This window comes from Ceratotherium simum, chromosome 28 (genome assembly GCF_057802395.1).
Source record: "Ceratotherium simum simum isolate JZ-2026a chromosome 28, ASM5780239v1, whole genome shotgun sequence".
NCBI classification, from domain to species: Eukaryota; Metazoa; Chordata; class Mammalia; order Perissodactyla; family Rhinocerotidae; genus Ceratotherium; species Ceratotherium simum.
The window spans coordinates 20919255-20946481 of record NC_141927.1 but is presented as its reverse complement, the minus strand read 5'-3'; the positions used below and the strand labels follow the sequence as shown (position 1 = coordinate 20946481).

At 39.6% G+C, this 27227-nt stretch overlaps 1 protein-coding gene across 3 annotated transcripts in view; it reads right to left on the bottom strand.

Annotated features, from left to right (window-relative positions):
* The window catches only part of MTUS1 (microtubule associated scaffold protein 1), a 143798-nt gene that overhangs the window by 72426 nt on the left and 44145 nt on the right, over positions 1-27227 (bottom strand). For all 3 annotated transcript variants that reach the window (XM_087418440.1, XM_087418439.1, XM_004428780.3), the window contains 3 exons: positions 24900-27140; positions 19898-20093; positions 502-663 (listed from right to left, as the gene is read on the bottom strand). In XM_087418440.1, coding sequence (XP_087274566.1) covers positions 502-663; positions 19898-20093; positions 24900-26990 — 2449 coding nt within the window. In that variant the 5' untranslated portion in view covers positions 26991-27140. The remainder of the gene's footprint in view (positions 1-501; positions 664-19897; positions 20094-24899; positions 27141-27227) is intronic.

Here is a 27227-nt window from a genome sequence, read left to right as displayed (position 1 = left end):
TTCTCGAGTTTAAATTACATACAATTAGGCTGGAAGTTATACCATACTAGTCACATGACACTGCATCCAGCATTCAAAGTACAAGATTATAAAACACATCTACAAAATGAAGTCTTTTACAAAGTAAATGGAACAGAAGTTATCTTTTGTTCTGATTTCCAGCTGGGTTCCAATAGCCCCCAGATTGCTTTCTTTCCTTAAATAAACCAAAAAACACCATCACTTCAAATGCTACACTTTACAATCCTTCACGCAAAAAAAACAGCAGGTGCCTTCAACACATAAATATTTCAGTATTTCACAGCACATTCATCAAAATAGAATGTCATTGAAAGAATCTGTTTTTCCTGCCAAACTCTTAGAGCAGTTCCAAGGCAGAAGTATGCATATTTTCCCCTAAATCACAGAATCAAAAATTCTGATGATTATTTGCAGCGTATTCATTTTTTCTTATAACTACGGTTTCAACAACCCCCAAAGTTTGACTTAAGACCGACTTACGATTATTGCTGCAAGTGCTCAGATCGCTGTGGGTGCTGGCGAGAGAGGAGGTGCTTCCTGCCCTCCGCAGCGCGGAACTTTGCAAAGATGCTTTGGATTTCGGAAGTGGTCTAGGCAAATTCAACCAAGACGGCTGTGCAGTTTTCAAGGATGTAGGTTTCCCTTGGGGTTTAAAGAAAAAGAAAAAAGTTTCCACTGCTATCCATTTTGAAAGCTTTAAGCTTGTAAACTCAAACTCTTGCACTAACAACTGAGTCAAAATGCAAAATGAATATTCAGAATCACAGAACGTCAGATGAAAGGTGAAATCTTCACATCAACTTATTAATTTTTGATAATTTAGAGGCAGAAGAGCAGCGATGATGATGAGACAATCAGGTTATGAGAAGGGTGGCTCTAACCCCGTAACGTGAAGTAACGAACTCACATCTGTGACACAGAGACAGATCAGAAGAGCTATGTGAGATAGAAGCTTTTGGCAAAGTTGAAATCAAAGAATAAACAATTTGATATGATGTCCTCCCATAATATTGATTAAAAAGTAAATTAATAAGCAAAAATTTAAAAACAGGAAGAAAATTTCAATTTGATGAGAAAAATTTCATTTAAAACATGCCTAATGCCTAACACCAGGTGGTGCTATCCTATTATTATTCCTTTTTCATCTCTTCATCTCTACTCCTTATTTGCCAAACTTAAATGATCTTCTCTTTCTTGCAGCAAAAGTGTTTCCACTTATCAACAAAATACGTATGCCTCATATACTCTGGCGTCCTTGAAACCACACTGTCCTGATGCTCACACCTGCCACCTGACTATGGTATTTCCCAAGTTCAAGCATTTACTCACAACTTTCTTCATACCCATCTCTCTTGCAGAGTCGATTTACTTTACTTTACTCTAACCATTGCCCTATATGGACGGATCCCAAATTCTCACCTGCAGCCCTATCCTCCTTCTGAATCTGAATGCCACTCACATTTTAAATTCCTTGTTGAATGTTTCAACTTGGACAATTAGACAAGCTCCTACCTACTTATGCTAATTATAACTCCATTTTTCCTTTTGCACAGCTTCAAAACACTGGAATCACCTTTTTTAACCCCCAGTTTCCCATATAATCTAGCACCAAGTCTCTCAATGCTACTAGTGTCACATAACTGAAGAATATCAAGAGTTAAAAAAGATCCTAGGGGGCTGGCCTGGTGGTTCAGCAGTTAAGTGTGCACACTCCACTTAGGCAGCCCAGGGTTCTCAGGTTCAGATCCTGGGTGCGGACTGACGCACCACTTGTCAAGCCATGCCGTGGTGGCGTCCCACATAAAGTAGAGGACGATGGGCATGGATGTTAGCCCAGGGCCAGTCTTCCTCAGCAAAAACAGGAGGATTGACAACAGATGTTAGCTCAGGGCTAGTCTTCCTCACACACACACACACACACACACACACAAATGATCCTAGATGAAAATGATAGTGTCACATATTACTAATGGCGCCATAAGTGAGTAATTTTTTCCGGAAAGTAATGCTTATTGCTTTGTCCCAGTGATTTCACTTATAAAAATCTCATCTCAGTGCAGAAAAAACAGCTTCAAGTCCTCAGGTCTGGCATTTAAAGACACCCACATTAAAGCTCTACCTGTCTCCAGCCTCACTCCTAACACTACTTTTTTTTTACATAAGTGTGCACTCTGCTCCAATCGACCTAGTTTCCTGACCCAGGATATACTATTCCAATTCACTAGGCACATCATTTCTTTCCAGAGGTCTTCTTCCTCTCAATCCAAGTTCTACAACTCCTTATTCACTCCCTTATATTTTGCCTAAACTGTACTAGACTCCTAAAGTCCTGTCCTTCCATCCTTTCCAACTCCATCGTGTTGATCTTCTGACCACGAAAACTAAGGTCATGATCCAATCTAAAATCTGTGATTCCCCATTATCTACAGGATGATATTGTTTTTAATCCTCTTAATATTTAATTTTAAAGGCATAAAAGACAGTCCTAGGGTTGACACCTCGCAACCTCTTCTCCCTCATGCTTTCTCCATGCCCCCTCTACACACACATATGCACACACCTTATTTTTATTTCTCCAGAAAATTTTACTCTATTCTTCCGCTTATGCCCATCTTTGTGAATGAAATGGCCTCCTTTCCATCTAGTCCCCTATCTTGGCTGGTGAATACAAAGTCAGTTGATGGTTCTTTTAAACCCTTGCCTCTCTTTTGCAGCCCCACCTCAGATCTACTGAGCAACAATCTGCATTTTAACAAGACTTGCAGGTGATTCAAATAAACATTAAGTATGAGAAGTACTGTGGAGAATCACCTCTTTGTAAAGCCTTTCCTGCCAGGACACCTTGCTTTGTGTGCAACGGACCACACCTTCCTTTCCACTCATACCGATACTCACTTCTATCACAGCATGTGTTTCGATACTCACTTCTATCACAGCATCTGTTTCAATACAGACGTCTCTCAGACTAGTCTCCGTGGTCCCTGAGAACAGGAAAGGAACCTGATTCCATTCTGTCCCTCAGGACCTAGCAAAGTGTCTAGCATGGAGTAAGACTTAATAAATGTTTGCTGAATGAATAATTTTTCGCTTAAGGCCAAGAGCAGGGCGGGGGAAATAGGGAAAGGTTGGTAAAAGGGTACAAACTTTCAGCTATAAGATGAATAAGGTCTGAGGATCTAACATAAAATATGGTGATTATAGTTGATAACACTGTATTGTATAATTAACATTTGCTAAGAGAGTAGCACTGAGGGTTCTGAGCAATGCCTACTTCACCAAGGGATTAGCGCCTTTGAAACTCAGAATAATCTTGACAGTGCATTACTGTTATTATCCCCAGTTTATAGGATTAGCTCCTTTGAGACTCAGAATAATCCTAACAGTGCATTGCTATTACTATCCCCAGTTTATAGTTGAGAAAACTACTTAGGTGGCTAAATGGCTTATTCGGTTCACATATCTATAACCAGTGACAGAGAGGCCTAAAATGCAGGCAACTTACCCCAACCCAGTGTCCCCTCTACTGTGTCATGGAACAGAAGCATCACAGTTAAGGGAAGAAGTGTCAGGCCTGGAGGCCAACCTGAGCTCCTCCTCTTACTAGGAGGATGGGTGCTCCTATATGCAATGCGAAAAACAGTTGAGGAAACAACAAAGGTATTTAACCGTTTCATCAACAGTCCTCATGTTTACCTTAATAGCAAAGTTGACTTAAAATACCTGTAATTGGACTTCATATAAATAAGCAGTAAAACATACAGATCAGAAGCAATATTAAAAGACAGGGCAATACTGGACTGAAAGACTGTGAGTAACCTGAGCACCAAATTCTTAAACAATGAAATCAATATAGGACTGCTCTGACTTACAGTTCTGAGAAGGTGACATTTACCAGTTCCCTTCACACCATGTCACTTATCCCAAATGTGAACCACAAAGACTAAAGATGTACCTGCAGAGATATTACTGACCTTACTGGCTTATTTTAAGCTCATGCCATTAGCATAAACTTATAGACAGCAGATCTGTTTTGATCTATAATTATAACCATCTTTTGTCTAGGGAAAATATGGAAATAACAACATTTGCTTTTTGCCTTAGATAGTAACACAGTCTACTGGATTTGAAGCACACTTTCATCAAACAAGCAATTTACTTGGACAACAACCTTGGAAAACCCAATTAAACACACTGTACGCAATAAAAAAAAATCATTAAGGAATGCCTTGCAAAACTAAAAACCCTAGATTTATTAAGTGAAAAGAGGACAATGTTAATATTATCCTATTTTTTACGTTTATACTTGTCTATATATTGAAAAATTCCAGAAGGATATACCAGAATTTTATGGGACTATGTGGTGTAGTGGAACACGGAGGAAAATAGAAGGAAAGGGGCACGAATGGGAATTTTCCCTTCATACTTTATAACTTATATATTACTCTAAGTGCATCTTCTTTTTAAAATAAGGATATTTTTATAATGAACACTGATATATTAAATTCAATGGGGTCAAATATTTAATCAGATAAAAGATACTCAAGACAAATGGATAAACCAAGAAAGAATTGGATCAATAATTAAGTAAACTCTAATAGTCATTTTTATTCCTGTGCATCTGTAAGCATTAGGTATTCTTTAATCCTTTTAATTTTACTAAGAAAAAAAACAAAGAAATCAATGCCTTAATTGATGCTTTTATATAGCTATAATGAAAACAGTCACTTTACTACTGGAAAGTTCTTCATTATACCATAATAGTGTGTTTCGTAGGACTGGAAATTAAAGCCAAAGAATGAACTCCTAAATGGTACTTCTTTGTTCTGACACATATTAAATGATTCACTGTCCAGGAGAAAGCTCCCAGAGCATTCACAGGTACATAATGTCGTCTCTCAGCTTGAATTTGGACTCCTCCATCTTTAGGAAAAGGCCTGGGAAAGAAGGCAGGTCCCATACTGCTCACAAAACACCTTCAAAGTAACGAGAGCAGTTTCCAAAGCCACAGAAACATCTACCAGTCAACGCAAGTTCTCATCTCTGAACTCTCACCAAGACAAGAATGAATTCAAACTTTAATATATTTTTCATGAGACTATTCAGCATTGAAAAAAAGACTTGCTGCTCTTTATATTTGATGAAATTTATGGGTTTTGAAGATGCTTCAATTAGTTGACCAAAAAACCTTTATTATATTACCTATATTAGAAGACATAGTTCATCTTAATGAAACTCTGGACAACAGATTCACATGAGGGGCTGGGTTACACAAGTATGTGCTTGCTTACATAGGAAAGTAACTGCAAGTAATCACAAAGCATAAACGTATAGGGTGCTAGAAACATCTGACATCTTACTATAGAAATCACTACCAAATGGTTTTAGTGAAAATTATCAACCACTACAGAATACAGTGCATCTCACCATAATAAAGTATTTCGTTCTGTGATTTGCATTGCTTAGTAGGGGCACAGGTGTCATGGGGAAGAAAAAAATGAGGCTAGAGAGGTGGATAGTTTACAGTTGGCATTCAAGAGTTTACAGTTAGAGGCATTCAATGTCAGGCTAAGAACTTTGGACTGTAACTGTTGGGGTGGGGTATGGTGGGAAGATGGAAAGGGAGGGGGCGCTGCATCTTTCTTAGCATCTGCATCAGGACTTGATCATGTGGGAATAGTGTGCAGAGCCGACAGAAGGAAGAGTTTGAAATCAGGGAAACAACTTAGAGGCTAGTGCACCTGCCAGGGCTACAGGTGATGGGAATTTTAACTAGACAATGAAAAGGAGATTACTGAGGTCAGGCTGTAATATATAAACTACATACTAATACACATAGTTTAAAATATAAATTATATTATAAAATATAATAAATATTAGTAAGGCATGCAAGTGGCAAGGCCATTAACTTCTAGAGTCAGGAAGAAAAAATGCCAAATAGACATAGATAGTTAAAATACAAAAAATGAGAGTATGTTTATAGCGATAATTATAACTTGGGTTCTTTAAACACAACTATATAGAGAAAGTGACCTTTGGAGTAATTATATACAGTAACCAGGAATTATTTTTATAAAATTAAAGTCTACCTAAAGGGATAAAAAAATTAACAATAAGTTATGGGAGAAATAAATTATACATACTCGAAACTGTGGCTGCAGGTTCACTCTCAATTAACCCAAAAGGACCAAAATTCTCTCATTAACACTAATGTAGATGTTAAAAAATTTAGCTTCAATGGTAGAGTATTATTGTCTAAAAACTACTTAAACAAACATGGTAAGCTGCTTACAGAATAAATACTATAGAACAGTCAACAGCTTTCTGATTTACCAGGAAAAAACAGAAAAAAGATCTTTTACTTTAGCAATATGAAGTAATTGCACACACAGACATATACACATGCACACACTCTATTTCTATGAATAAATTTATCAAAAAGTGCTAGTATTATGGAAAAATCAAAAAAATAAGGGCCATAAAAGATTTGAATAAGTGGACATACATGTTAATTCTTCCCTGAATTAATATATTAATTGAATGTTATTCCAATCTAAACCCACATTATTGTTTTTAAAGGAGGAATTGGGAGAATTTTTAAAAAACAATTTAAATTAGTCTAGGACAAGAATAACCAAAAAATTCTGGAACATAAAAATAATGAGAAGGACTACAACTCAACAACAACAAAACAATCCGATTAAAAAATGGACAAAGGTCTTGAATAGACCTTTCTCCAAAAAAGATATACAATAGCCAACAAGCACATGAAAAGATGCTCAGCATCATTAGTCATTAGCACAGTGCAGATCCAAACCACAGAGAGATACCACTTCACACCTATTAGGATGGCTATTATAAAAACAAAACAGAAAATACCAAGCGTCAGCAAGGGTGTGGAGAAATTGGAACCCTGTGCATCGCTGGCAGAAAAGTAAAATGGTGCAGCTGCTGTGGAAAATGGTATGGTGGTTCCTCAAAAAATTAAAACTAGAACTACCACATGACCTAGCAATCCCACTTCTGGGCATATACCCAAAAGAACTGAAAGCAGGATCTTCAAGAGGTATTTGTACATCCATGTTCACAGCACTATTCACAATAGCCAAAAGGTGGAAGCAACTCAAGTGTCCAGTGACAGATGAATGGATTAACAAAATGTGACACATACATACAATGGAATATTATTCAACCTTAAAAAGGAAGGAAATTCTGACACATGCTACAACATGGATGAACCTTGAAGACATTATGCTCAGTGAAATAAGCCAGTCACAAAAGGACAAATGTTGTATGATGCCACTTATATGGGGTAGCTAGAGTTGTCAAATTCATAGAGACAGAAAGTAGAATGGTGGTTTCCAGGGGCTGCAAGGATGGAAGGAAAGGGGAGTTAGTGTTTAGTGGGTAAAGAGTTTCAGTTGTGGAAGATAAAAACTTCTAGAGATGGGATGGTGGTGATGGTTGTACAACAATGCGATTGTACTTACTACTACTGAATCGTACACTTAATGGTTAAAATGATAAATTTCATGTAATATATATTTACCACAATTTAAAAAGTTAAAAAAAAATAAGGAGAAGGAACTTGTGCTACTACTTATTACAAGATATTATAAAATAGTTAAACAGTCTATTACTGGCATAAAAGTATATTGACAGATTAATAAACTGGTGTATAAATCTCAGAAATATAAAAAGTCAGAAGAGGATAAGGGAGATATTTCAAATCAGTGGAGACATCTGTGGTAGTGGGACATTTGAATTAAAATCTGAGAAGCAGTATGGTATAGTGGTTAAAAGTCGACAGCCGAGAGCCAGACTGCCAGGGTTTACACACTGGCTGTGAGCTGGTTACTCAACCTCTCCGGGCCTCTACTTTCGCACATGGAATCATGAGGCTGATTACAGTGGTACTTACTTCATAGGTTCTTGTAATGACTTTATGTTTTTAACTGCACCTGGCATGTTGCCATATAAATATTAGCTACTAGTTCTCACCATACATAAAAAAAAATTAAAATTGGATTAAAAAGTAAAGGGTTCAAAACAAAACCATATAAATTAACCTTAATCATTAAATATAAGCCAATCTTTTCTTCCAGTAGAGAAGGTCTTGTTAAGCATAAAAATATAGGAAAAATTAAAGGAAAAGATGTATTTCACAATATAAAAATGAAAAAATCTTAAATCACTATATATAAAATAAAAAGGCATATAGTAAAACACAGGACAATATCAAATCAACAAGAAAGCAGCATATGCCCCAAAATGTAAGTGAACAAAAGCTCTAAACAAAATAGTAAATCAAAATAGTCAATTTTAAATATTTAATCCTATTGTGTCTAACATCTTTCCTGACTCCCCAACTGTCATTCCTAATCCACATTTCCGTTGCTTACATCCTATAGGAAGGTTTAAAAAACCAAATACTTGCATTCCCAATCTTTCTTCATGTTAGGGGTGACCACGTCATCTGGTCTGTGCCAAAAAGACTTAAACACGAGAGTGCTGGTGGGTAAAGGGCTGAGTAAGAGTTTTCCTCCCTGGTACACATAGGCAGGCATGTCAGGAGAAAGCCCCACTCTGGGACGCCGTCCTTCGCTTCCAGCCTTCGCACACAGAGGCAGGAGGACTGGGCACTTGGAACTCTTAGCGACCATATTTTAACTGAAAAGTCACTGACAAAAAGCAACATGCTGAGGCAGGAGGAGTGGAAGGACAGAAGGTGACCTTATTGAATCACCAAACCTGCAACTGCCTACCTCTAGACCTCCTATTAAATAAACACACAGCCTTCTGGTTTGAACCAAACTGTCTTCTTAACAACCAAATTCCCCTGTCAGCAGCATCTCCTACAGTTGATTCTTCCTTTCTCCTTGCAAGGCTTTATTTGGCTTCCAGAACACCGCTCTTGACTGACTTCCCTCCTACCTTCCTGGCTATTCCTTCTTGGTCTCCTTTGTGATTCCTCCTCATTTCCTTAGCTCTTTAAAGCTTAGGAATACCCTAGACGTACTTTGGAGTACTCCAGGGACTTCCCCAGGGGTGCCCTGAATCTGTTCTCTTTCTACACTTACTCTCTTGGGGATCTCATCCAGTCTAGTGGCTCTAAATACCATCTAAATGTGGATGAATCCCAAATGTATATCCCTAGACCAGACTTCTCCTGTGCACTCTAGACTTGTATACCCAACTTTCTACTCTAAACCTTCACTTTCATATCTATTATTCATCTCAACCTAATATCTCTGCCTGAGCTTCTGATACCCACACCTCCCCACATCTGTGTCTCCATCATCCTTCCCCATCACAGTAATGACATCATTATTCTTCCATTGCTCACATCAAAATGTTCACAGTCATCTCTGACTCCTCTCTTTTGCTCTCACTCCTCATTCCATCTAAGCAAATCTTGTTGGCTTTACCCTCAACATACATATTTAGAATCTGGCCACCACCCCCAGCCCCGACTTTCTCGCCCTTCCCCAACCCTGGTCCAAGAAGCCACAATCTCCTGCCGTCACTTTAGCAATACGTCCTCATTGATCTCCCTGATCCTGCTCTCACCCCCATTCAGTGTATTCTCTACACAGCTATCAGAGTGATCCTGTTAACATTTAAGTCACTTTGGTTAAAAGCCCAAGTCCTTATGACTTTCAAGACTGTACATGATCTGGTTTTCCACTACCTGTCAAACCTCATCTCCTGTTTCACTTCTTACTTCATCCCCTGCTATTCCTAGAGCATATTAATCAAGCTCTGCCTCTGGGTCTTTCCACTTGCTATTCACTCTGACTAGTGTGGTTTTCATCCAGATATTCAAATGGCTGGCTCCCAGAGGCCTACTCAAAAGACACCTTTCCCTGGCCACACTAACCAAAATCTCTCTCCCTCTCATACACATACCGCCCACACCCCAACATTTCATATCCCCCTTCTCTGCATTATATTTTTCTCTTCTTTAGTACTGTACACTATCAAACATTCTATACACTTGATTTACTTATGTATAGCCTGTCTCTCCTACCAGAACATAACTTCAAGGGCATATTTTGATCTTGTAGTCACTTGCATACCTCAGCATTTTGATCACTGAATCTACATTTATTCAATAAATATTTGAGTGCCAAGCATATGCCAATTACAATAAGATACCATCTTGTACTTTGCTAAATAGTGAATGTTTAGGGTGTTACAAACATCAAAATACTGGCAAAGGTGCTAGGAAACTCTTACATACTCAGAGTAGAAGCACAGACCTGTATGCTGCTTCTGAAGGGAACTTGGCAACGTGTACGAAAAGCCTCAGAAATGCTCACATCTTTGACGTTTAAAAATGCTCACACCCTCTGATTCCAGGTAAAGGAATGTCTCCAAGAATTTATTTGACCAGCTTAGCTACTCATGTACAAAGTTCTTCAGTGTACAGTTGTTTAATATACTGGAAACAACCTAATGCTCCAAGACATCTGAAGAAATAAATCACAGCACCCTCAGATGATGAAATATTATAGTCATTTAAAATCGTGTCATTAAAGAGTTTAAGAATCTAGGAAAATAGACACCATAGCTTTTACATGAAAAAGAAAATTCAACCAACAAATTAAGTGCCTACTGACTGTCAGGTTTGGGTTTCTAAAATAGCAGGAACTGTTTGTCCCCATTAAACATATATAAGCATGTGCGTGTGAGAATATGCAAAAAGAAAAGGCATTGGATAGCTACAAACTATGAAGTTAAAAACTATTTGGTGGTGATGAGATTAAGAGTGATTTTTTTTCTCCTCCCCATTTTTCACTTAAAGTTCTATACTTTTTAAATAGCCTACCGGGAAGCGGGCAGTGAAAATCCAAGGAGCTATCCAAATTGACTGGTTAAATTCAGGATAAGAGAAGGAAAGAATAAGGTTTACCCTGCTTGGGACAATGATCCCACGTTCCTTTCCTGACACTGACAGAGCCAGCTCTGCCTGGACCTCTTCCCTTTGTTGACTGCCAGAACACCAGCGTATTGCGTCCTCATTGCCCACCTGCCCTCCTCCGTATTTCCATGCACCTGTACTGACTCTGTCCTCAACCTTTCCATCCTATACTCTGAACCCTAACGGTCCCTTCACATCTACTTGCGAGTGCACCAGCTGAGTCCTGAAAAATACTTCAATCCATATGTAGCCTTCTTATTTTAATTTCTGGGTCTCAGTGGCAAAAATTAAACAGCATAAAGCATCAATACTAAATCAAGACTGGCCCTTACGTACACAAAGGTGTACCTCCATTATGTTATAGAATTACCTGTATTATAGCAAGAAAGAATTTCAGCAAACTTTGGTATTGTAATCTTACCCTCTTGTGAAATCCTACAGCTCTTTTAGTATCACAAGGACAGATGCGATAAGGGATGAACTCGGCATCTCCCTTATTCTGCTGATGCTACCTTGGGGGCAAGAACCATGTCTTACTTGTCCCACGATTCCTCAGTCTGGAGTATGACTTGCTTGGTATACACTCTCAAACCGTTTGTTAAGTGAACAAATTATCTTCCAGAACAGAGAATTTCAGTAACACTCTACATTTATATGTTGCAAAATGTGTCTTCAGTATTCCACATTCTTAAGTTAGCCAAGGCAATATTATACCAGTAGGGTACAAGACAATGTACTCTGCACAGCCATCCCCATTTGCTTAAATTCAAGAGCAAACTTGAAAGATAGAGCCAGAGCAGTACAGGTGAGTCACAACAACACAGCAAGTCTTAAGAGGGCGGTGATTTGACAGAGAAACAAGAACATCCCACAAAGTGAGGTTCTCGTGATGACTTGAATTGCATAGAAGCATAGTGTTCATGGTGATACTGTCAGTACGTGCCTCTGCACGTGTGCTCACAAGACATCTGCTGCTTCAGGTGGAGATGAAACAAAAATAACATCCTCAGTCACAGGCCTGGGAACATGTGTCCCGCAACCTAAGGGTGTAATAAACCAAAGACTTAGAGGGGTTGCATTCTTTCCCCAGCTACCACACAAAGAAAAGGAACAGGGTCTTCACATGCTCATCAGCACATTTACGCACCTGGTTGTGAAAGAGCTCACCTGGTACTCACACTGAGAATTCCTAATAAGAACGGAGGAAGGCGCATAGTGAGCCTCCTGGCTCATTAGAAGCCGAGGTTCACGAGCAGAGCTACTTTGAACAATGCGGTCATTGAGACTCAAAATCGAACATCATCTTAAGTTTATTTCCTTTTCTAAGGTTACCAAAAAAAGCCAATCAATAAAATGTGCACAAACTCACTTGAAAGAAATCACTTGACCTCATAAAAGTGAGTTGGAAAATATGAAAGAGGAAGCTGCTTGACCATTATCCACAGTGGCTACTCTGAATCCTCACTCTCAAACTCCCCGATTCAATCTCCAAGTGGATCTGGATCTCCCCACTTCTGCAGTCTCTTCTGTAGTTCAAAGACCTATTCGCCCGTGCACTGGAGACATTCCGAAGCTTCCATCGCCTGGTTGCCACATTCATTCTTATCTTTATTAGCTCGTGTCCCCCAGGCTTCCTTACTCTCTACACATTTCTTCTGTCTTAAACCTCAAATATCCCTTTGACATGCTTCTCAGTCTTCAGTCTCTTCAAATTCAACACGCCCAAATAACCCCATCATTCTCCTCCTGACAACCACTTCTTGTCACCCCATTCTCTATCTTGCTTCAGGGCAACCCAAACAAGAAAGCTGAGGAGACACATGGGACTATTTCGCCACCGACGGAGCTTACCAGACTCTCTCCCTCCAAAAAATTTTTAATATTTTCACTCTGCTTTCTATTCCCAAGTACTAGCATGAATCTTACAAGGCTGTGTCTAGACTATTAGAACTGATCTGCCTCAGCCCTCCGTAGGGCTCATCTATCAGTTACCCCCACACACGGTCCGCTCAAGGCATGCTGAGCCCACCCCTCAATGTTCCCCAAACACACCATATGCTTTCATAACTCTACATCTGCACCCTTGGAATGCCAGCGACCTTCTACGCCTAGCCAACTCCTACAGGCACATTCCAAGGCCAGTTCAAATGTCACTGCTCCTCTCCAGTCTCCCCTTAGGCTGAGTTAGTGGTGTTCCCTTTACTGTGGACACACAGTGCTTCACGCAAGTCTCCATTCAAATCAAGCCAGACAACATTTTTAAACACCTGTTGTGTAACAGGTACACTGAGCACTGGAAAATATAAAAATAACTAAGATCTGGACTCTATCCTTATGGATCTCACAGTTTAGCAGGAGACAGATACCTAAGAAAATAACTACAGGACAGCACAATAAACACACAGTTTCACAGAGGCCAGGACAGTTCAGTTGGGGTCTGAAGAAAGAAGAGTTTGCATTCAGATTTGCTTAAACACCCCTTTTCACCTCACCCTCCAACCAGCGAGCTCATTAAAAGGGCATATTACTTCATGGTGGTTGTTTTCTCAGAATTGAGCAGACCGCCCAGCACGGAGCAGGCACTCAAAACATTTCTTGAATGGACAAATAAGAGATACTGCACAGTGACATATTAAGCATAGTTTATGAGTCATTCTATAAAGCACTCTTTCCAGAATTACTTGCCAAGTGAGAAGAATTGTGCTGAATGCCTGCAAAATGAATTCACAGTGATGTTAGTAAGAGAGAAAAGAGAAGACACTTGTCTCCCAGGTGCCGACAAGGCCCTACTTGGTTGGCCTCATCCCCAGTCCCTGGCCCCCACCACACATGCTGGGTAGCTCACCATTCCTCAAGCGCCCCCCATGCTGCCTCACTTCGGTCTCTGCACTTGCTGTTCCCTCTGCCTGGAAAGTTCTTCCACCTGATATCCAAATGTTTCCCTCCTTCTCCTTCAGGTGTTGGCTCAAGGTCACCTGCTCAGTGAGGCCTTTCTTGACTACCCTATTGAACCATGTAACTCCCTTCGCTGCTCTGTTTTTCTCCTCACCACTTATCTTACATGCAAAGCATTTTATTTACTTATTTTCTGACTCTCCTTACTAGAATTTAAGCTCTGCGAGGGCAAGAATGTCTCTTTTGTGCACTTCCTCATTCCCAGCACTTAGAACAGTTCCCGCACAAGCAGATACCCAGTAGGTACTTGTTAAGTGAATGAGTATGTCGGGACTTATGCATGTACGTAACACAGGTGAAGAGCATTGACTCCGGGACCAGTCGGCCTGGTCTGTTTCCAGTCTCCACCAGTTATTAACTGTGTAACTTTGGGCAAATTACTTCAGCTTTCAAAACCTCAAATTCCTCATCTGTAGAATACGGATAATCATAGCATCTATACCTCATGAGTTATGAGAATTAAATGAAATTATACATTTAAAAAGCTTAGAATAATGCTTGGCACATCATCAGCACTCAAAACACATTACTACTATTATTTCTATGGACAGAAACCTTGAGATACATTCTTTAAAAAGTGTTTTAAGGGGCTGGCCCTGTGGCCTAATGCTTAAGTTCAGAGCACTCCGCTCTGGCAGCCCGGGTTCAGTTCCCAGGCACAGACCTACACCACTCGTGGGCAACTATGCTGTGGCAGTGACCCACATACAAAATAGAGGAAGACTGGCAATAGATGTTAGCTCAGGCTGAATCTTCCCCAGCAAAAAAAAAAATTTTTTTAAGTGTTTTAATTACGTACAAATATAGAAATATCTATAAGCAACGAATTAAAGTCAGCTTTTAGAATAGTTATCAGGTGATAATTTCTGGTTTTTAATAATCTAAGCAAGCATGAGTAAATTTCTCATAATTTTGTTTGGTATCTCTCTCAAACTCTCACCTAGAAAAGGCCAAAACGATATAAAAGTAAATTAAAAAGACTTGAAGTTCCTTTTAACACTAAGTCAACAAGAAATCAGTTTACAAAAACAACTAAGAAGGAAATAACTTAGCAAGAAAGAAGAGAAATGTATAATGATAGGCAAGTCATTGCAAGTCAGGGATGTACTCCTGGTTTGAGAGGAATTTATTTTATTAACCCACAATAAACCAAATTAAAACAAAAGTTAACCCTTTTGAAATGTTATTCCTCTTTCTCTAGAAGAAAACTAAAGACTGTCTTTCACGAGGCCTTTCTTGAGGCTCTGGTATAATCAGACCCACTCCTGAACATTCTTCTTTTCCCCAAAGTCCCTAAGCACTCAAGGGCCTTTTCCACACCCCTTACACATTCCTTTGTGCTGCTTTGTGGTTGCTGCATAAACACACATTTGTCCTCCCCAGGTAGGCTGAAGGATCCGCAGGGCGGGGAGCATATTCTGTACTACTTCCGTAATCCTACCTGGCTCAGGCTGGTCGCTGGAAAGGCAGTTACATGTTTGCATCAAGGAACACATAATCTAAAACCTGGTAAGAACTGGTGTTGCCTCTGACAGAGGGTGGCAGGCAGATCTCTGAAGATGCCTGAATTGATCTGAAGTATTTACTAAGCAGTTATTTATTCAGCAGCATGAATTTGCAATAACCATGTGAAACCGTTTACATCATGGTAAATTGATATAGAACTTTCAGCCAAGGGCCTGAAAAGAGAAATGCCACAGTGTCTAAACCATTCAGCTGAGCATAAGAACCTTAATTTTTCAAAACTCATGGTCATACTAACCATGCTTCTTTAGACTAATAATGTGAAGGTTAAGAGCGTGGACTTTAGGGGCCTACTGCCTGGTCTGAATCCTACTTCTGCCACTTTCTAGCTGCATAACCTTGATGAATTATTCAACTTCTCTATGCTGGTTTCCCCACCTGTAAAATGGAGATAAGCCTCGCAAAACTATTGTGAGGATTAAATGAATTTATAGGTGAAATGATTAAGACAGAATCTGGAACTTGGCAAGCATTTAATAAGTGTGAGCTGCTATCAATGGCGTTATAATTATTACTAGAAATAGTTTTCCTCACTAACTCATCTTACTTGAGTGGTTAAAACATACACATACTCCAAAGAAGCAAAGACACTTTGGATCTAGTCTGTTACAATCATTTATAATTTGAATCCATATAAATTTCCAGATTTTTTTTTTTTTTTCTGCTGGGAAAGATTCACCCTGAGCTAACATCTGTTGCTAATCTTCCTCTTTTTTTTTTTTCCTCCCCCCCTAAAGCCCCAGTACATAGTTGTATATTCTACTTCTAAGTCTTTCTAATTCTTCTATGTGAGCCGCTGCCACAGCATGGCAACTGACAGATGAGTGGTGTTGGTTCCGCACCGGGGAACTGAAGATGGGCCACTGAAGTGGAGTACACAAAACTTCGACAACTAGGCCATCAGGGCTGGCTCAGAATTTCCAGATTTTTTTTTTTAAGTTATTTTTGTTTTTTCCTCAATTTTATTGAGATAATTGACATACATCACTGTATAAGTTACATAATGGTTTAACTTGCATATATTGTGAAGTGATTACCACAATAAGTTTAGTTAGCATCCATCATCTCATAGAGATACAATAAAAAGAATTAAAGAAAAAAAAGAAAAAAAATTTTTCCTTGTGATGACTCCTAGGATTTACTCTCAACATCTTTCATATATATCATACAGCAGTGTTCACTATAGCAATCATGCTGTATATTACAATTTCCAGATTTTGACAAGTGAAATAGAAGAGATCCATTGGGCTTAATTATAATTCTTTCTCATACTCATTTTAAAGCTTCAAGAAAATAGCTATTTCACCTCCAGGTCTGGTTTTCTACTTAGTTCTCTGAAAGGATTTATTGAAAACCCCAAGTCGGCTGGAACATTCCTGCTGCTTACCTTTCAGTAGAGTAACTTTGTATGAGTACAGAGGATATCCATTTGGTTTCAATTTTCTAATACACAAACACTTCATTGTACAGTAAATGGCAACATGCTCTCAATGATCTGAAAGCACATTGTTTTTGCTCCTGGATTTTGTTCTACTTTTAACTCTGTGGTGATTAAGTTTCCCATCCCCAACAACAAACACCTCTTAATTTATTGTGAGCATCCAAACAAGTCAGTTGCTGATAATTTCTTAAAAACAAAATACAGCATCATCAGGTTAGTCTTCCAATGGTTAAAATATAAAACTCATATGCAACTCCATGAAGTTTCTGGTTAATTTTTTTTTCTTCTTATATATGGAAAACCACCAGGTAAAATATAATTTCGTTTTTTAACTCAGATTGAAAACTCTGAATGTGCAACCTAATTATCAAGCTTATTTATACAGGTTAATAAAAGCTCAATAAATTTCCCTGTCTTTTTGTGAAGACTAAACAGACCTACTTTTCTTTCTTTAAGGCTTGACATTATGCAGTATGCAGTAAAGGGTCTTAAAAAATGCTTCACTCTTTGGTGGGACTGATCATCTAAATAAAGGAATCTCATCTTTTAAAATATATCCTAGAGGCCGGCCCTGTGGCGCAAGCGGTTAAGTGCACGTGCTCTGCTACAGCAGCCCGGGGTTCGCTGGTTCAGATCCCGGGCGCACACCGACCCACTGCTTGTTAAGCCATGCTGTGGTGGCGCCCCATATAAAGTAGAGGAGGATGGGCACGGATGTTGGCCCAGGGCCAGTCTTCCTCAGCAAAAAAAAAGGAGGATTGGCATCGGATGTTATCTCAGGGCTGGTCTTCCTCACAAATAAATAAATAAATAAATAAATAAATAAATAAAATATATCCTGGACACCGGCCTAATTTCTTAAAAGTATGTGTACTTCAGGTTTTCTGGGATTCGGGCATCCTGTGGTTCGGAGAATCACACAGGTAGCAGCCACTACTCAGAAAATTAGGTGAGGGCCGGCCCCGTGGCTTAGCGGTTAAGTGCGCGCACTCTGCTGCTGGCGGCCCGGGTTCGGATCCCGGGCGCGCACCGAGGCACCGCTTCTCCGGCCACGCTGAGGCTGTGTCCCACATACAGCAACTAGAAGGATGTGCAGCTATGACATACAACTATCTACTGGGGCTTTGGGGGAAAAAAAATAAATAAATAAAATCTTTAAAAAAAAAAAAAATTAGGTGAGATCCAAATTATCCCTAGAAAGACAAGGACTGCAAAAGTCGACAGGGCCTTATATTCTCAAACTCTCACACTTCACAGAAGCCCAGGCAGGGTAAACGACTCACTCTGGTAGCTCATTGGTGCCAGAGTGGTACCAGAACATGGGGCTCCTGACTACAGGCCAGACTGCCAGTGGCCAGGGCTCTACGTGCCACCAAGCCCCAGGTGCTCCTAACATCCAAGTAGGGAGGGAGTTCCCCACCATCTGGCAGATACCATGAGCCTTATCTGGCAGCCACAGTAAGAACCAGAGCTTTGATCTCGCTTATGCCTCAATTCTCCAGCTGTGGCAATATCCAAAATAAGGATCATTGCTTCTCCCACTGTCTTCAGCTTCTCTTCTGTTTTTCTCCCAAATGATGAACACTTCAAGCTGACAAATTCCTCTTTCCCACCAGCTCCTCTGGGGATGACATGGAAATGTGCTGCAAGTCCCTCTTCTTCTACCCGTCCCTCTTCCTACGTCCTTCCTTGCTCCTCAGAACCTCAGGACCTGGATGATGGGTCTGAATTGAAATAAACCACCCTAAAAACACCTCTGTGCTGTATAGGCTTCTCACACAAGAGGCTTCATAACAAGATTAGAAAATAAAACCTAAAAATACTAAGGTGTGGAGAGGTAAAGAGATCCTCTGGGATTTGGTGTTCTGTCAGTTTCTGTAAAGTGTGCTCACATGTGTGGACACACAACTCTAGAGGTACATTTCTTTTTCAGACCATTCAATAAGAGTCACTTTTTATAAAGGAACTTACTTCTAAATCTATCTGACATGCCTTTAGTTGCTCAAGGTTGTACCTGCTAAAATAAGAGGTGTTCCCTGCAGAGTGTTCTCAGTCAACTGGAATGGCTAGCAGTCTTTTTATCTTAATTCCTATGAAATAGGCTGAGTTTTTCATTTCCTGTTCTGATTTGTAACACAGAGAAACCTGTATGTCTGCCAAATTCAAGAAGACACTTAACAGGTACTCTTGAAGTTCTCAAATTTCATAAACCTAATATGAATTTAAAACTACTACTTCTAAAATACAAACCAACACAGGAGCCGGCCCGGTGGTGCAAGCAGTTAAGTGCGCGCGCTCTGCTGCAGCGGCCCAGGGTTCCCCGGTTCGGATCCCGGGCGCGCACCGACGCACCGATTGTCAAGCCATGCTGTGGCGGCGTCCCATATTAAAGTAGAGGAAGATGGGTACGGATGTTAGCCCAGGGCCAGTCTTCCTCATCAAAAAGAGGAGGATTAGCAGATGTTAGCACAGGGCTGGTCTCCTCACAAAAAAATTAATTAATTAATTAAAATAAAATACAAACCAACATAAATAAAAGTTCATATTAGAAAAGTTTACCTTTTTAGTCACCCTTATGTCCCTGAAAATTTATAACACATCTTTCAGTAAAATTCAAGATAAAAAATCTCTTCACATGTAGTGAGGGGACATTACGAATCTAATATATAACACTTAAATATTATTAAGCACTTAACCATTTGTAAAAAAAATTAAAAATGAAATGATTCATATATAACAGGTACCTAATTACATATTTATATATGTAATGCTTCTGAATAGCTTAGAAGTTGGTTTATGCGTCTCCCTCTCTCCCCAGCTAGGCTTTACCTGCTCAAAGATAAGGGTTATGTCTTTGACTTCTTTTTCTACCTTCCTTGTGCAAGATGCTGGTCCACAAAAGGCTAACTGCTTTAGTGACAGAATATGTTAGTTCCATAACCCAAACCTATCTTTCTGCTTTCTGACATGCCTCATTTCACATTCAAATCATTCATAAACTGCTATAAGGCACAACCGAATTATTTTATTCTTACCAGAAGTGGACACACGCCTGATCCTCTGAGGAGTTAAGCCACGATCAGAATTGAGATTTCTACTGTCGCTATTTCGCCTCAAACAGGAAACAGAAGACCCCACTTTGGCTTTTGCACCAGGCGTTTTTCTCAAACTGGAGGAGTCAGGCTTGGATATATTCCTACCTGAGGTGGCTGCAGTTTTTGAAGCAGAACTCTGTGAAAAAATAGTTAAGATTTTAGTCCAGATCATACCTACCCCATACCATTTCCTTGTGGTGTTAGCTACGTGAAAGAAACAATTTCTGTCTAAGCAGATATGCGAGATGGATATTTAATTTACATGTTTACTAGGAAGAAATTAAAACTCTTCAGTTTACTCTCCAATTTCTCGTGATCTGCCTTTGGTCCCCAACAGTGAAACTGTTCCCAAGATGCCAGTGCCACAAGTTAAATTCAAGCTACAGCTTTCAGTCCTGGCCCTGTGGCCCTCTCTGTGGCATCTGACACCCATGAGTCCATCTTTCTTTGGTTTCTCCAACACAGCTCTTTCCTGGTTTTCCTTCTACCTGTCTGGTTATTCCTTCTCTGGATCCCGTTCTTCTATACCTTTAATGCTAGTTGTCATGAGGGTCCTAAACTCGGCCCTGTTCTCTTTCCTCACCATACACTCTCCCTAGATGATCGTGTCCATTGTTTCAACTGCCATCTGCACACTGTGGTAGCCAAAGCCCACGTGTCCAAGCCAGCACTCTCTCCTGAGTTTCCCAGATATTTAGCTTCTTTCTGCCTCTGCTCACTTAGCATCCTTCAGGCACCTCTACCTAGCAATGTCAACGACAATCTTATTATTATTGTTTTTTTACTAATTAATATATAGTCCTCCAGAATAAAAAGGTACCATTTTAAGTTCAAAATGTATCAAGTCATTTAATCCTAATAACCCTATAAGGTTGATACTTTTATCACACCTCATTTTTTTTTTTTGGTGAGGAAGATCAGCCCTGGGCTAACATCCATGCCAATCCTCCTCTTTTTGCTGAGGAAGACTGGCCCTGAGCTAACATCTGTACGGATCTTCTTCCACTTTATGTGGGATGCCGCCACAGCATGGCCTGACAAGTGGTGCGTCGGTGCGCGCCTGGGATCCGAACCCAGGCCATCAGCAGCGGAGCACGTGCACTTAACTGCTATGCCACGGGGCTGGCCCTTATCATACCTCATTTTACAGAAGAACATGAAGCATATCTAAAATTAAACTAATTTTACCCATCCGTCTCAAAACTTATCTCTTCCCATATTCACCACAACATGCCCAGGCACCAACTAAAACAATGAAAGCTATTTCTAGGTGCTTCCTTGCTTACCTCCCGAACTCCTCTTGATGGCATTATCTCCCCTCTCCATTTGCCTTTGTACGGGCCTGCATCATTTCTTGCCAGGTTTACTAAACCACATCCTCAGGATCTTTCTGGTCTTACCAGGCTCCAATTCATCTTCCAACTCTACTGCTAAGGCACTCTCTATAAAGTCCAAATTGGGTTAAGCAGCTTCCCTCGGTCTTCCAGACAAAGTCAACTCTTCTTAACAAGGCACACCAAGACCTTTGGGATGTGGCAGCCCCTGCCATCCTCTTCAGCTTATTCCTTACTGTTCATGGTTCTGCGCCCTCAGCTCCCATCAGACTCACCACCTGGAGTCTCTTGAATGAGAGTATCTTCTCATATTTCTTCACCTTTGTACACATTACTTCCTCCACCCAGAATACCCTTCCAATTCATACTTTCCCCTTAAGTTCCAGCTAGTGACTAACATGACATCTCTCCTAGAAGTCTTCCTTGACAACTCTCCCCATTGTCATCACCCCATTCCACCTCCTGCAGCACAGCAGTCTATACATACTTCAACTTAGTGCTGAGCATCCCCTTTGGCTTGCCTTCTAATAATACCCACAGCACTACGTTTGGCCATGGGCTGTGTCTGTCTTCTCTATATCCCAACAATCACCATCATATACAGCACACAGTAGACATCCAATAGATGTTCCCATTCCACACAGAGAAAATGAGAGCCTGACCCTTACTCAAAGAACAATTTCCAACACCTTAAGCTATAATTTGTATTCTCCTTTTTTTTTTTATTGCAGTGCCATTGGTTTATAACATTATATAAATTTCAGGTGTACTTCGTTATATTTCATAAAGGAAAATTGAGCATCATAGAGACTAAGTAACTTGCCCGAGGTCACTTTGCCAGTGAATGATGGAGCTACAATTTGAAACCACATCAAAATCCACGCTCTTAACCTCTATGCTGCATATTTCCCACTAGTACTCTTCTTTGTTTCATAAGTCATAAGTGAATAATTTCCAATAGAGATATGTAAAGCCCCACGCTGATGCCAGTTGAATTTCTACAGTAAGTGAATTAAAAACTAACTTAATAGGGCAATATCCGAAGAGAACACTGGAAAGCAACACAAAATTGGCCAAGAAAAGCAAGCAATTGTATACAAACTAACAAAGATCTCCCTCTACTGTAAAACTGGCTAAGGAGAATCCCAATTTTACTATTTACCAGCTATGTGTGTTTTAAGTAACCTCTCTGAAGCTTTAAAATGTAGCCAACAACTGCCCTGTTGGTACTGGGAAGAGTTAACTGACAATGTCGAAAGCACCTGAACATTCCTGGGAAAATTAAATGGCATGATATATGAAAGATATCTGAGCCAAGTGGTCCAGAGCAGGCATCGAATAAGTATCAATCCCTTTCCTTTTAGATAATTCACCACTCCCTTTATCTAACACACTGTCACCAATACACACCTCTGTAATGGGTACCTACAGTGAACCTGTATCAAATTAAAGTCAAATTCCTTCTTCCAAATAAGAAACTTTCTGCAGGTTCAGATAAACCCGAACCACCAAACAGCTGTGAGGTTGTAGGCAGCCTAAAGATTCAGTCAACTCAAGGCCTAATTCAGCCCAAGACCAACACAGCACACTGAAAACATCCCTCCAGGACCGTCTCATCACAGGTCCAGGGCAGACTTAGAACCTTTGGGCACTGCTGAAGTAAGTGTCCAACAAACAGAGGAGTTTGAATAAAACATGAAGCAAACGTTCCTTCGTGCCTCTCTCTCCAACAAGCACAAGCCTCACAGCCTGTGATGGTCTGCCCAGTCCCTTTCCCACGACACATGGAAATGCGTATGAGGTAAACTAGTGATACCGAGGGAATTGCGCTTAAGACATCATCATGGAAAAAGCATGTTTCTTTATCCAGTTGATAAGTAAAAGTGTCAGTGCTGAAAACAGGGGAATCCTAACTACACAATTCCTAAGATAAAAAGTGCTGCTTCTCCAACATGTACTGGTGTCCATTTCAACCTGATGAGTCTATCACCTTACTTCAATATCATATCATGAGCCTGAAAAATAGGCTTTCATTCAGCATATGGGAAATATAAAGCTAAGACTTAATGCACACATCAGAAAAACTTTTAGTTTCAAAATTATACAGCCATTTATATTCAAGACAAATGTTATTTAAAGAAACTTTATGCTTGTTTTTCTCTCAGTTGGAGATTGATACACAATAAGTCTCCCATAAATTGAGGAGGAATAAATGTATTGTTTTTATGTATATCTATAAACACTAAATGAAGAATGTTGGTTAGAATTACCAGAGGTTATAGTTCAATTTAGCAAAATATCAAATTACAAATTATAAAATGAATTTCCTAAGTCTGACTTCACAAGAACTTAAAAATAAAATCTGAATTTTGAAATAATGGACCATCTCATAAGTTTAGACATCATTGTAGTGTACCATTCTTCCTAAAAAGAATGATTTATTATGTAAGCCAAAACATCTCTAAACTGATCTAGCTCAAGAGTATCGTCAAGTCTTTCCTAACCTTATCTCCTAAAAGGAGCTAATAACTCCCTATACACTCTGAAAACGCTTCTAAAACAGCCCTTTAACACGTTGCCACGCTTACATTTTTCATTGCTCTCAGATATGAGCCCTCACATCTGCCTTCCTACCCTGGCCCAGAGCTCCATTCCCGCTGAGAGGACAGAAGCCCAAGAAAAGCCTAAGTGGGGCTGAAAATACACCTAAGTCCCCACCGCCAAAAACAGGGCTGCAGACGAGTACACAAAGCCCAAGAGTGGCCTGCCAAATGACTTAAACTCAGAAAACCCGTGTCTTCATGCTGTTGTCAAAATACAAGCATGTTCAATGAAAAATAATCTTTGAGAATTCTTTATTCTTTAAATGGAACTATCTAGTCTCCACTCCCCCCAAATATCTGACAGGTGCTACAGAAAACATACTTCTCACTATACATGAATAAAATGGGTTTTGCTTATTTTATAATAATAAAATATTGATACTAGGGATCAATATGTTAGGGCTGCAAGAGACCTCAGACATTTACTAGTCCAATCCTTTCACCTTTGGGTCTCAGAAGATAACATTGCCCAAAGTCACATTAGCTGATTAGAGGCAAAATCGAGAACCCTCCTCTTCACAGAAGAGGGCTCCACTTCCCAGAGCAGCTTCCTCAACAAGAGACCAGGAGTTATTTTTATGTTGATACTGTTTACGAGCACTTCCCAGCCATTTCTTAAATGTGATCCACTTTTAAGTTCATAAACAAACCTTTTTTTCCATAAATGTAAAATATAATCAGATATTTAACTTCAAATAACTAATTACACTAAAATATTAAAGTAACTGTTCTTTTAGCTTACTATTAAAAGGAACATTGATACTCAGTATAAACAGTGAACTTTAGAATTTTTTCAATATGCAGGTTTCCTATATTGTAACCAATTAACATTCTGCGATGTACAGACTGACAAGACAAAGAATTACTGAATAATATATTAACACCTGAAAGCAAATTTGCACACTTAGTTCTGCAAAGATTATCGACTACTAGGGGATAACGAGTTGCTAATATATCCCTCAGTTGCCTCCACTATTCCCTAAAGCACACAAAAATTTCACTTACCGGAAACACAGAACCATAGTCAAAAGTCTCATTCATAATTTCCTTTTTTAGCTCTTGTTTTTCCACAGGTGTCCCATTTTCTCTTTCACCCTTCTTTTCAGGGCTAATCCTATTGATGTTGGAAGTGCATGTCATTTCCAAACATTCCGTGCTTTCCATCTTAACAGGGAGCGTGCCTTTGATTTTCTGGAAAAATGCAGCCACGGACCCACTCTCACAGGCTGAGTTAGAAGAACTCGCTTTGTCAACATCTTCCTGATTCGATTTCATGGCAGATGTTGTTCTTGGAACCTTGTGTGAAGCATTTTTAGAATGAGTTGTAACATGCACAGCCTGGCTAGTAATGAGTTTATTAAATTGCTGCTTGCGCGTCTTGTTAATTAGGATTTCTGCTTTTGTGTCTGCATTCAAGTCAGATCTTGGTGTTTTGCTCAAAACTGTCAACTGTCTTGAGGAAGACACCGACGAGGGTGATGAGGCACTGGTTGACTGACGTCTGGGTGTGACCTTTGATAAAGCATGGTCTTTGGACTGCAACACTGGTCTAGACATAACTTTTGCTTTGACATTCTTGAAGTTTGGTCTAGGGTAACTTATAATTTCAGTTTTTCTAACTTTGCTGCCTATAGAGGTATTTGTTTTGGCTGTTGATTTTCCTAGATTAGGTTTAGAAATGTTCAGGGGCGTCCCCTTCAAGTTTGGTAAATTTCTAAGCTCTCGATTACTCTTCTCCACTTTACTACATTTCTCTGTTGCTTCAATGGGAGAAATAGAAAAGGTTGCATTTGTGGGTTCTAGGACTGGTGTTGACAAGCAAACTGTGTTATTTGGGCTAACGACCATATCATTTGCATCCCAAGTCAGTTCAAATGATGAAGCCACCTTTTGTCCTGGTGGGCTACTCAGTATCAATTCTACGATACGATTTTGAGTTTCCAAATCCTTTTCATTGGAAGCAATTTGTGTGTCCTCAGCCACAGTGACTTTATGTTCTGGGTTCAGCACTTGGGCTTTGCTTGTATCAAAAGCTGGCACCAGTAAAGGGCATTCATCAGCTATAAGACAATTGGACACTGTTTCTCTTAGATTTTGGCCCATTTCCTTTTGCCCATATGAGCTCTGTGAATGTGTCTCACTATTTGGTTCATCTTTAGATAAACAAAAGAACTCTTGTAATACAGACCCATTGGGAACATCCATGTCATCAGAAACTGGTGTTAGGGCTTGTATCTCTTTTTCTCCCACTAGTCTTTGCTGTGACCCATCTGTGTACTCACTGGTGACCTTTCCCGAAGAATATTGACACCAATTTCCAATATCTGGAACAACATCAGTTTGCATCACCACATCAGAAAATGCTGTGTAAGTTGTGTCTTGGGCCTCTGATGCTGTGGCTTGAGGGTTTTCAAAGCTGTTTCTATCATAACTCATTTCTCTAACATGTATCTTATCAGAATGGGAAGACGCATGAATGGAACAGGGTAAAGATGTATTTCCACTTCTCATGAGGGTTGGTTGCAGACTTCCAGTGGTATGCAAAGACTGACTCTTTCCAATGGTATGATGTGTGATAAAGGTACAGTTAATGTTATCTAATTTCATATCAAACGTTTGGTTTAGCTCCAAGGCAGAAGGGTAGTCTTTACAGTTCAAATCATCATTAGATTTCCACACAAAAGGCAGAGATGTCTCAACACCCTGGCCCTGAAATGATGCCAGAGAATGACAATTGTTATGTAGATACCTGGCATCCTCTGCATTTACAATCTGTGCAGTAGACTGACATGTGGAATCTTTATGCATATCTAACACCTTCTTACTAATGAAATCACTTGAAGACTTTTGGTGATCAAGTACTTCAACACATCGAGGGTTTAAAGAAACATTTTCACCAATGTCCACAGCAACATTGGTTTCATAATCAACCACCATGTCATCTGGGTTGGCAGAATTCCAATTCATATTATTGGTTGAAGAGTTTTGTGTAGGTGGTGATTTTTGGTTGTATGCATATGTGTTTCCATTTTTATCACTGATAAATAAGGATTGCAGTTCATCTTCTGTCTTGTCATCTGAATTACCATCATTCATCCTGAATATTAACTTTAAACCTCTGCCATTTTATTTCTTCTTTAAATCCTTTCAAATGAGAGAGAAGGAAAAACTGTCTCCTAAGTTTCTCAGCACAGTTGAAAGATTCTTAGCCTAAGATGCTTTGAAGTTGAAATGATTTGCTGTTCCCTGGAAGAAATAAAATGTTTAACTCAAGTAAATATTAGAAAATTAACAAGTCACAACTTGATTAATTTCAATCACTTTATTATTACA